This window comes from Leptosomus discolor, chromosome 26 (assembly GCF_034619465.1).
Source record: "Leptosomus discolor isolate bLepDis1 chromosome 26, bLepDis1.hap2, whole genome shotgun sequence".
Taxonomy (NCBI): Eukaryota; Metazoa; Chordata; class Aves; order Leptosomiformes; family Leptosomidae; genus Leptosomus; species Leptosomus discolor.
The window spans coordinates 552,022-564,080 of record NC_141416.1 but is presented as its reverse complement, the minus strand read 5'-3'; the positions used below and the strand labels follow the sequence as shown (position 1 = coordinate 564,080).

General features: G+C 58.1%; 1 protein-coding gene across 1 annotated transcript; it reads left to right on the top strand.

The window, feature by feature from the left end:
* Positions 1-116: 116 nt before the first annotated feature.
* Positions 117-9,195, top strand: TCHH (trichohyalin). The gene is made up of 4 exons (XM_086478215.1): positions 117-254; positions 730-3,972; positions 4,342-5,754; positions 6,124-9,195. The coding sequence occupies exons 1-4, from the start codon at positions 117-119 to the stop codon at positions 9,193-9,195; spliced, it is 7,866 nt and encodes a 2,621-aa protein (XP_086334341.1).
* Positions 9,196-12,059: the final 2,864 nt, after the last annotated feature.

Below are 12,059 nucleotides of genomic sequence, written 5' to 3'. Positions count from 1 at the left end.
CCCTGTTAACGCACGCAGCCTGACCCCAGCAATTCCGCCTCCTCTTTTCATGCCAGCAAATCTCCCATCCTTAGGTCTGCTCCTTTCCTTGCAGGCTTGCTTGAATCTGCAGGAAGATGTCTCGCTTCTTAGACAGCATTTCCACCATCGTCAGCATCTTTCACCAATATGCAAAAGGGGATGGAGACTGCCCCAACCTCAGCCGAAGGAAGATGAAAGAGTTCATCCAGACGGAGTTTGCAGATGTCATAGCTGTGAGTGCTGCTACAAGGGGGGAGGGGGCTGAGGCCAAGACTGGAGTGCAGGGACTGCAAAATCTCCTTCTGGAGAGGGAATGACTCTTACGACAGAGGGACGGGGAGGCTTTCACCAAAGGGGAGAAATACTTGCTTTCCTTTGCACTAACTGTTTCGACAGCTCTTCCATGAGCCATGAGCAAATGGTCAAAAGCTGGAGAACAAACCACGGGGAGGTATGGTTTTCTTTCAAAGGCAGGAAGGAAATGCATCCAGCATATTCCAAAGAGAAGAGAGTTGGTTAGCTGCAGTCAGAGGACAACCAAGGAAAATGGAGGAAAAAAGACATGGAGTTGTTCCTGAGCAATAAAAGTGAAGGTGTGAGAGGTGGAAGGAGAAAAAATTGCAATTGTCCCTGTCTTTGCATTTCCCTGTCAAGGAGCAGGAAGGCTAAAATCACTTTTTTGTTTCCCTGTGTGTGTTTTCCCTGCAGAAGCCGCATGACCCTCAGACAATTGACAAGATTCTGCAATTTCTGGAATGGGATGGTGATGGGGAGATAGATTTTAATGAGTTCCTGCTTTTGGTGTTCAGAGTGGCTAAGGCCTGCTACTGGTACCTGCCGAAGGGACCATGCCTTCTGCAAAGAACAAAGCTGACAACCAGCAGCAAGTCACTCCAAGAGCCTGAAATTAAGAACAGAGGGAGCCATCAGCAGCTCCACGAGGAGGAACAACAAACCTGTGAGACTAATCACCGTCCCCCCAGTGAACGTGAGCTGCAGCAAGATACCAGAGTGAAGGAGTTTGAAACACGAGAGGAAACGAGGAGTCATCACCAGCAACGTAACACACAGAGCAGAAACGATGCAAAAGAAAGCAGTGAGCCAGGGGATCCAATCTCCCAGGTGTATGAAGAACGAAGCCAAGAGCCACGTGACCAACGGAACAGCCAGAGAAGACGTCAGCCACTGGAGCCAGACAGACGAGGAGATGGACAACTCAGCAAGCGCGACAGCTTGCAAGCACATGAGCCGGGACTCCAGGCAGATCAGAGGCAAAATCGAGAGGGGCCTCAGCCAGAACAAGTGGCAGACGTGAGGAGTCGCAGCCAGACCCGTGAACCACAACCACTGTCAAACCGGTGGAGTAGCCATCAGCCGCGTGAGCCAGCACTACCAGCGTACGATCAAAAAAACCAGCGGCCACAAGAAGCAGATAGAGGAAGTCACAATCAGCCACGTAAACCTGAATTACTCACAGAAGAGAGAAGCCGCTACCACCTACGTGAGCTGGAACAAAAAGCACTTCAACACAGAAACCACCAGACACGTGAGCCTGAATGCCTGGACTCGAGACGCCCACATCAGTCACACATAAAGGAACCGCTAGAACTAGACCTTAGGTACTATGAAAAATGTGAGCAAGACAGAGGTTCCTATGAACAAGGGAAGAACGAGGAACATGAGCTTAAATATCCAGAAAGACAGAGAGAAATTCATCAAAATAAAAACTGGGAGGAACAAGATGATAGGAGGAGGGAAGAGCCTGTGCGGAAGAGGAGGATCGATCGCCAGCAGGACCTGGACCTGGAGATCTACGAGCGCCGCCAGACGCGCACCAGGGATGACCGAGGTGCCACCACCAACCAGAGGGATGCATGTGAGAGACGTGACCGTCAAACACGCGAGCCTGAAGACGATGGAAGGAGGCAACGGGACTCGGTGAGGTACGAAAGGACACGAGAGATTGTGGTGGCTGCAGCAGAAGCCGATGTCGAGATCCAACGTGTGTCCCGGGAGCGGGAGCCACGTGAAGACGTCAAAAGGAGAGAGCGTCCCTGTAAGCACGAAGAACCAGAGGATGAGAGGAGGATTTGCAGGGAACAAGAGGGGGAAGACCCCGTGAGGGAGAGGAGGATCGAGCGCCAGCAGGACCTGGACCTGGAGATCTACGAGCGCCGCCAGACGTGCACCAGGGATGACCGAGATGCCACCACCAACCAGAGGGATGCATGTGAGAGACGCGACCGTCAAACACGCAAGCCTGAAGACGATGGAAGGAGGCAACGGGACTCGGTGAGGTACGAAAGGACACGAGAGATTGCGGTGGCTGCAGCAGAAGCCGATGTCGAGATCCAACGTGTGTCCCGGGAGCGGGAGCCACGTGAAGACGTCAAAAGGAGGGATCGTCCCCGTGAGCGTGAAGAACCACAGGATGGGAGGAGGATTTGCAGGGAAGGAGACCAGGCAGACCCCGTGAGGGACAGGAGGATCGAGCGCCAGCGGGACCTGGACCTGGAGGTCTACGAGCAGCGCAGCCGCCAGACGCGCACCAGGGACGACCGAGGTGCCACCACCAACCAGGGGGACGCACGCGAGAGCCGTGACCGTCAAACACGCGAGCCTGAAGACGATGGAAGGAGGCAACGGGACTCGGTGAGGTACGAAAGGACACGAGAGATTGCGGTGGCTGCAGCAGAAGCCGATGTCGAGATCCAACGTGTGTCCCGAGACCGGGAGCCACGTGACCATGTCGAAAGGAGGGATCGTCCCCGTGAGCGTGAAGAACCAGAGGAGGAGAGGAGGATTTGCAGGGAACAAGAGGGGGAAGACTCCGTGAGGGAGAGGAGGATCGAGCGCCTGCGGGATCTTGATTTGGAGGTCTATGAGAGCCGCAGCCGCCAGACACGCACCAGGGATGACCGAGGTGGCACCACAAACCAGGGGGATGCACGCGAGAGACACGAACATCAACCACGCGAGCCTGAAGACGATGGAAGGAGGCAACCGGACTCGGTGAGGTACGAAAGGACACGAGAGATTGCGGTGGCTGCAGCAGAAGCCGATGTCGAGATCCAACGTGTGTCCCGAGACCGGGAGCCACGTGACCATGTCGAAAGGAGGGATCGTCCCCGTGAGCGCGAAGAACCAGAGGAGGAGAGGAGGATTTGCAGGGAAAAAGAGGGGGAAGACTCCGTGAGGGAGAGGAGGATCGAGCGCCTGCGGGACCTGGACCTGGAGATCTACGAGCGCCGCCAGACACGCACCAGGGATGACCGAGATGCCACCACCAACCAGAGGGATGAACGCGAGAGCCGTGACCGTCAAACACGCGAGCCTGAAGACGATGGAAGGAGGCAACGGGACTCGGTGAGGTACGAAAGGACACGAGAGATTGCGGTGGCTGCAGCAGAAGCCGATGTCGAGATCCAACGTGTGTCCCGGGAGCGGGAGCCACGTGAAGACGTCAAAAGGAGGGATCGTCCCCGTGAGCGTGAAGAACCACAGGATGGGAGGAGGATTTGCAGGGAAGGAGACCAGGCAGACCCCGTGAGGGACAGGAGGATCGAGCGCCAGCGGGACCTGGACCTGGAGGTCTACGAGCAGCGCAGCCGCCAGACGCGCACCAGGGACGACCGAGGTGCCACCACCAACCAGGGGGACGCACGCGAGAGCCGTGACCGTCAAACACGCGAGCCTGAAGACGATGGAAGGAGGCAACGGGACTCGGTGAGGTACGAAAGGACACGAGAGATTGCGGTGGCTGCAGCAGAAGCCGATGTCGAGATCCAACGTGTGTCCCGGGAGCGGGAACCACGTGACCATGTCGAAAGGAGGGATCGTCCCCGTGAGCGTGAAGAACCAGAGGAGGAGAGGAGGATTTGCAGGGAACAAGAGGGGGAAGACTCCGTGAGGGAGAGGAGGATCGAGCGCCTGCGGGATCTTGATTTGGAGGTCTATGAGAGCCGCAGCCGCCAGACACGCACCAGGGATGACCGAGGTGGCACCACAAACCAGGGGGATGCACGCGAGAGACACGAACATCAACCACGCGAGCCTGAAGACGATGGAAGGAGGCAACCGGACTCGGTGAGGTACGAAAGGACACGAGAGATTGCGGTGGCTGCAGCAGAAGCCGATGTCGAGATCCAACGTGTGTCCCGAGAGCGGGAGCCACGTGACCATGTCGAAAGGAGGGATCGTCCCCGTGAGAGCGAAGAACCAGAGGAGGAGAGGAGGATTTGCAGGGAAAAAGAGGGGGAAGACTCCGTGAGGGAGAGGAGGATCGAGCGCCTGCGGGACCTGGACCTGGAGATCTACGAGCGCCGCCAGACACGCACCAGGGATGACCGAGATGCCACCACCAACCAGAGGGATGAACGCGAGAGCCGTGACCGTCAAACACGCGAGCCTGAAGACGATGGAAGGAGGCAACGGGACTCGGTGAGGTACGAAAGGACACGAGAGATTGCGGTGGCTGCAGCAGAAGCCGATGTCGAGATCCAACGTGTGTCCCGGGAGCGGGAACCACGTGAAGATGTCAAAAGGAGGGATCGTCCCCGTGAGCGCGAAGAACCAGAGGAGGAGAGGAGGATTTGCAGGGAACAAGAGGGGGAAGACCCCGTGAGGGAGAGGAGGATCGAGCGCCTGCGGGACCTGGACCTGGAGATCTACGAGCGCCGCCAGACGCGCACCAGGGATGACCGAGATGCCACCACCAACCAGAGGGATGCATGTGAGAGACGCGACCGTCAAACACGCGAGCCTGAAGACGATGGAAGGAGGCAACGGGACCCGGTGGGGTACGACAGGACACGAGAGATTGTGGTGGCTGCAGCAGAAGCCGATGTCGAGATCCAACGTGTGTCCCGGGAGCGGGAACCACGTGAAGACATCAAAAGGAGGGATCGTCCCCGTGAGCGCGAAGAACCACAGGATGGAAGGAGGATTTGCAGGGAAGGAGACCAGGCAGACCCCATGAGGGAGAGGAGGACCAAGCGCCAGCAGGACCTGGACTTGGAGGTCTATGAGCAGCGCAGCTGCCAGACGCGCATCAGGGACGACCGAGGTGCCACCACCAACCAGAGGGACGTACGCGAGAGACGCGACCGTCAAACACGCGAGCCTGAAGACGATGGAAGGAGGGAACGGGACCCGGTGGGGTACGAAAGGACACGAGAGATTGCGGTGGCTGCAGCAGAAGCCGATGTCAAGATCCAACGTGTGTCCCGGGAGCGGGAGCCACGTGAAGACGTCAAAAGGAGGGATCGTCCCCGTGAGCGTGAAGAACCACAGGATGGGAGGAGGATTTGCAGGGAAGGAGACCAGGCAGACCCAGTGAGGGACAGGAGGATCGAGCGCCAGCGGGACCTGGAGGTCTATAAGCAGCGCAGCTGCCAGACGCGCACCAGGGACGACCGAGCTGCCACCACCAGCCAGGGGGACGCACGCGAGAGACACGAACATCAACCACGCGAGCCTGAAGACGATGGAAGGAGGCAACGGGACTCGGTGAGGTACGAAAGGACACGAGAGATTGCGGTGGCTGCAGCAGAAGCCGATGTCGAGATCCAACGTGTGTCCCGGGAGCAGGAACCACGTGACCATGTCGAAAGGAGGGATCGTCCCCGTGAGCGCGAAGAACCAGAGGAGGAGAGGAGGATTTGCAGGGAACAAGAGGGGGAAGACTCCGTGAGGGAGAGGAGGATCGAGCGCCTGCGGGATCTTGATTTGGAGGTCTATGAGAGCCGCAGCCGCCAGACACGCACCAGGGATGACCGAGGTGGCACCACAAACCAGGGGGATGCACGCGAGAGACACGAACATCAACCACGCGAGCCTGAAGACGATGGAAGGAGGCAACCGGACTCGGTGAGGTACGAAAGGACACGAGAGATTGCGGTGGCTGCAGCAGAAGCCGATGTCGAGATCCAACGTGTGTCCCGAGAGCGGGAGCCACGTGAAGACGTCAAAAGGAGGGATCGTCCCCGTGAGCGCGAAGAACCAGAGGAGGAGAGGAGGATTTGCAGGGAAGAAGACCGGGAAGACCCCGTGACGGACAGGAGGATTGAGCACCAGCGGGACCTGGACCTGGAGATCTACGAGCGCCGCCAGACACGCACCAGGGATGACCGAGATGCCACCACCAACCAGAGGGATGAACGCGAGAGCCGTGACCGTCAAACACGCGAGCCTGAAGACGATGGAAGGAGGCAACGGGACTCGGTGAGGTACGAAAGGACACGAGAGATTGCGGTGGCTGCAGCAGAAGCCGATGTCGAGATCCAACGTGTGTCCCGGGAGCGGGAACCACGTGACCATGTCGAAAGGAGGGATCGTCCCCGTGAGCGCGAAGAACCAGAGGAGGAGAGGAGGATTTGCAGGGAACAAGAGGGGGAAGACCCCGTGAGGGAGAGGAGGATCGAGCGCCTGCGGGACCTGGACCTGGAGATCTACGAGCGCCGCCAGACGCGCACCAGGGATGACCGAGATGCCACCACCAACCAGAGGGATGCATGTGAGAGACGTGACCGTCAAACACGCGAGCCTGAAGACGATGGAAGGAGGCAACGGGACTCGGTGAGGTACGAAAGGACACGAGAGATTGCGGTGGCTGCAGCAGAAGCCGATGTCGAGCTCCAACGTGTGTCCCGGGAGCAGGAACCACGTGACCATGTCGAAAGGAGGGATCGTCCCCGTGAGCGCGAAGAACCAGAGGAGGAGAGGAGGATTTGCAGGGAAGAAGACCAGGAAGACCCCGTGAGGGACAGGAGGATTGAGCACCAGCGGGACCTAGACCTGGAGGTCTACGAGCAGCGCAGCCGCCAGACGCGCACCAGGGATGACCGAGGTGCCACCACCAACCAGAGGGATGCATGTGAGAGACGCGACCGTCAAACACGCGAGCCTGAAGACGATGGAAGGAGGCAACGGGACTCGGTGAGGTACGAAAGGACACGAGAGATTGCGGTGGCTGCAGCAGAAGCCGATGTCGAGATCCAACGTGTGTCCCGGGAGCGGGAACCACGTGACCATGTCGAAAGGAGGGATCGTCCCCGTGAGCGCGAAGAACCAGAGGAGGAGAGGAGGATTTGCAGGGAAAAAGAGGGGGAAGACTCCGTGAGGGAGAGGAGGATCGAGCGCCTGCGGGACCTGGACCTGGAGATCTACGAGCGCCGCCAGACACGCACCAGGGATGACCGAGATGCCACCACCAACCAGAGGGATGAACGCGAGAGCCGTGACCGTCAAACACGCGAGCCTGAAGACGATGGAAGGAGGCAACGGGACTCGGTGAGGTACGAAAGGACACGAGAGATTGCGGTGGCTGCAGCAGAAGCCGATGTCGAGATCCAACGTGTGTCCCGGGAGCGGGAACCACGTGAAGACGTCAAAAGGAGGGATTGTCCCCGTGAGCGCGAAGAACCACAGGATGGAAGGAGGATTTGCAGGGAAGGAGACCAGGCAGACCCCGTGAGGGAGAGGAGGACCAAGCGCCAGCAGGACCTGGACTTGGAGGTCTATGAGCAGCACAGCTGCCAGACGCGCATCAGGGACGACCGAGGTGCCACCACCAACCAGAGGGACGCACGCGAGAAATGCGACCGTCAAACATGCAAGCCTGAAGACGATGGAAGTAGGCAACGGGACCTGGTGGGGTACGAAAGGACACGAGAGATTGCGGTGGCTGCAGCAGAAGCTGATGTCGAGATCCAACGTGTGTCCCGGGAGCGGGAACCACTTGAAGACATCGAAAGCAGAGATCGTCCGCGTAAGCGTGAAGAACCAGAGGATGAGAGGGGAATTTGTAGGGAACAAGAGGGGGAAGACCCCATGAGAGAGACGAGGATCGAGCGCCAGCAGGACCTGGACCTGGATGTCTATGAACGCCGCAGCCGCCAGACGCACACCAGGGACGACCGTGGTGCCACCACCAACCAGAGGGAGACACAAGATAGTAGCAGCCTCCAGATATTCAATGAACTGGATAGGGATTTTCTGTACCACCATAAGGCCAATAAATTGCGGCGTGATCCATGTGAGAGCATACCTTGCGATCCCTCAGGAGGCCAAGGATTGAGGAACCACCGCGTTTTACCTGAGGAAGAAGCATCTGAGTCAAACAGGTTCCGGACACAAGAGAATGAAGGACGAAGGCAGGAAAGGAGCCTCTACCAAACTGTGGAGGTGGACAGCAGCGACCTCTGCCCCCCAGGAGAGCAGGCGTCTGTCACTGACATGAGGGTCTGTTACATGCCCGCTGAGCCTGATGTACAGCCAAAGGTGCAGGTCCTCCCTCAATCCTGCAACCCTCAGACAATTGCGTACTTGATCCACGTGATCCAGAACGTCAATGATCCTGAAGCTACCACCTACGAGATCATCTGCCACCAGTCCCACGACCTGCGGCAGCCCATCTATGTGAAGAAGTGCTACGTGACACCCCAGCCACCAGCAGTCTCATGTGACAGGAGCAACCATCCAGAGCCCCGGCCCCAAAGGGACGAGCGAGAAACAGGGGAGCCTGAACCATCAAGGCAAGGGGGCACACCACCCTCTAGCTCCCAGGAAAACACAGGGGATCTTGATGAGCCACAGGAGAGGTCTGAAACTGTGGTGAAGGAAGGGGCTCACCAGGCTTCTCTCCCTGAGTCAGATGGTGTTAAGGGTGACACTTGCAAGGCAAAGCCCGAAGAGGACAGGAGGGAGAGCCAGTGCCCCAAGATGCCCGATGCAGAACAGAAGGAGCATCAACCCCAGGGAGATGGACCAAAATCTGCCAGGCAGCAGGTCCCACAGGAGCCCGAATCCAGCTGCCAGGTGAGCAAGCATGAGGAAAAGGAGGCTAAGAGCTGCCCATCTCTGCCCCAGGCTCCAGAGCCACAGGAACCTTGCGAGCCTGCTCAGCGAGCCCCCCAGGACAGCCGTCCCCAGCTGCCCCCAAGAGAAGAAGCCAGCCGCTGCCGTGAGGATGCTGAGCTTCCCCCACCAGAGAAGAGCCACCAGCCTCAGCAGGAGGAGAACACCAAGAGGAGCCGCCAGCAAGTGAGCGATGCCCAGCCTCAAGGGGAGGAGGAGCCACATCTTTGCACCAAGCAGAGCCAGGGCTCCCCTGACCCCGCGGTCTCACAGGAAGCACCAAGATGTCCTGCCAGGGATGAAGCCAAGGCATCTTAAGGGGAAGTCCTCTCCCAGGAGCTGGTGGGGCTTCTCCAAGTCTCTTTGAGGATCGCTTCTGCTTTCAGCTGAGGATGTCACCGTGTGGTGGCACAGAAGTGTTTGACACAAAAGGGTTCACAGGGTGCTCTGAGAGGGTGTCAAGTGGGTTTGGGGGTTTTCCATGTAACAATCCTCAGCAGCTAGGCAGGCAGAGTGTTACCCCAGGATCTGCAGCTTCTGCCTTCCCGCATTGCGTCTATCCACCTCAACGCAGTATTTAGTCACTTCTCTGATCTAATATGATTCCTTGGGTCTCTCTGTCCTTTATGTCCCTGTCACCTCTCCTACCCCGTGGCATGACTGTTCAGCATCTCACTGCACTCACGTCTCCCCAGCCCCGTGACTGGCTGTCCTGTTAGTTTCTGCTGTGCAATGCAAAACAAGTTAAAAATCCCAGTAGCTCAATCTTACTCATTCTGGGGCCTGAAAATCCTCAAGGCTAGGAAAAAAAACCAAAACACTACTTTTATAGACCCAGTGCTTTTGGTTAAACCTTTCTGCTCCCCCAACAGATGAGCAGAATCCCAGCTCCAGCCTCACCAAAGGCTTTGAAGCAGCCGAGTTTTGCTGTGGTTATTACAGGGTAATGGTGACGGGAGGGGGGGTGTGTGTGTGTGTGTGTGGGTGTGTGTGTGTCTCTTTTCTTCTTCACACTGATGTATTGCATGAAAAATCAGAATAAATAGCTGATGACTGCACTGACTGCTGCCATCCTTCATCCTTGAATCTAAATTCTACAAGGGCCTCAGCCTGGTGGGAGGGTGTCCCAGTTCAGCTCACACATTTCTCCTAATCTCAGGTGCTTAATCCAGACAGGGACTGCTGAAAATCTCACTGAATCCCCCCTACCACATGTCTAGGAGACCCCATAGCTCTAAAACTCTGGTCCTTGCTACTCATCTGCACGATTTGGGAGGCTCCCACCACAGCCTACACACGCTGTGGACGGAGACCCACGCAGGGACGTGCAGAGGTGCCCATGCCCTTCGGCTTTCATGGCAGACGTGCGCTGTGGGGAGAGCCAGCAGAACAAAGCCATCCAGATGCACGTTTTCCTGGCCCCCAGCACCTGTCTGCCTTTTCCCCTGGGCTGCCCTGTACCTGGGACCACTCCTTGGGCAGGAGAGAGGCAGCAACTCAACACGGAAAACGCGCCGGATCTCACACGATGTGCACAAGGCTGGAGACGGAGACATCCATGACCCTCCCTGGAGAAAACCAGGTTTAATTCACTTTTCTTTCCCTTGAGCAAGAGAGAACGAGTTCCCTCAGCAGCAGATGGGGTTGCAATTCCGCAAGAAGCCAGAGAGAGCGAAGCGAGGACAACCCCAGCACCATCTGCGTCTTGTTCTTAGATGCAACCAGAGCCCGCTGGCTGGTAACAGGGCTGGCCAGGAGGAACAAGGGCATCTCGGGTCCACCAGAGCCTGATGAAGCCTCAGAGGGCAGCACCCAGGGCTTCTCGCTCACTTAGCCACAGCCACCATCCTGCGATGTTTCGAACCTGGTGCCAGAGGGACCTGGAAGGGTCTGTCCCAGCCAGGGGTAGGTGGACGCGCGGGGTGATGCTCTCAGCGATGCCCCCTTCGTGCACGTGTGACAGTCGCAGGTCTTGGTGACAAACATATGGCAGCACAGATGGTCTGTCTGCAAACAGGGCCAAAGCCTCGACTGCCAACACACACACAGCAGCAGCAAGAAACGAGAAATCCCCCACTGCAGCCAGGACGGGGCCGGGCCATGACCCCCACCGGGATTTGCTCTTGCAACGGGGGAAAGAACGCTCGTCCCTCTGACCAGCTCGTGTTGTACCGTTAAGGGAGCACAAAAAGGAGTTTGCAAAGTGCAGGTGGAAGTGCAAAACCCAAGGAGAAGAGCAGCAGGTTTACTGCCCTCAGCTCCTGGCTTTGGAAAATCCTTTTGATTGATGTTTGGGGGGGGTTGGTTGGGGAAGGAAGTACTTTTTCCCCAATACACAGGAGAGTTTGGGGGCAGGAAATTGGGGCAAAAAAAGGAAAATATATGGGGGACAGTTGTCCCCCTGATTTACGGCTTCCCTTTCTCCTGCTCTATGCTGAGTCACAGTCTCCAGGCGGATTTCCCAAAAAGCCTCGCCCCTGGAAGCTGTCCCAGATCCCACCCCGGCTCCCGCGCACCGTGGGCACAGCCTGCGTTACCCCGACCTCTCCTCTCCAGGCTCCCCCCGAAGCTTTTGGGGAAACTCTGCAGCGCCCGGAGCTGGGAGTCACAGGGAAACCCAGCCCTGGGCGGGCGATTCTGCGTCAGCCCCGGCCGCAGAGGCGTGGAGACGGGTGCCATAACCACGGGCCGGCTGGGCAAAGGCAGGTAAACACCACGTGTCCCAGCAGGTTCCCTGGCTCCCGAACCAGCTCCATGTGCTGGTTTCTGAGCGGCACAAGCCCCACAGCCTCCATCCTCCCTCGTGCGAGTTATTTGGGCACACCACTTGCCTTTCTGGGTGCCTTTCGGGTGCCTCCTGTCCCTGCTCCACCTTCACCTGCCCCTGTTTTCAACCCTCCAGCATCTCTCGCTCTGCAGCAGCACGAGAGTGGCCAGACCTGGACTGGATCGAGCCCCTGAGCTCAGACCAGCACCGCTGGGGACAAACCCTGGCTGCAGCCAGCTCTCAGCACAGCACCCCAACCCCACGGGGGCTGCGGTCCCCGCTGTGACAACACGAGAAGGGTCACACGGTGTCACCAGCAAAGCTCGGTGGGTGGGACGGGTCAGGGTGGAAGGGCACAAGGAGCAGAGGTCCCCAGGGGTGGGCAGCCCCAGCTGTGTCGGCAGGGGAGTGCTGC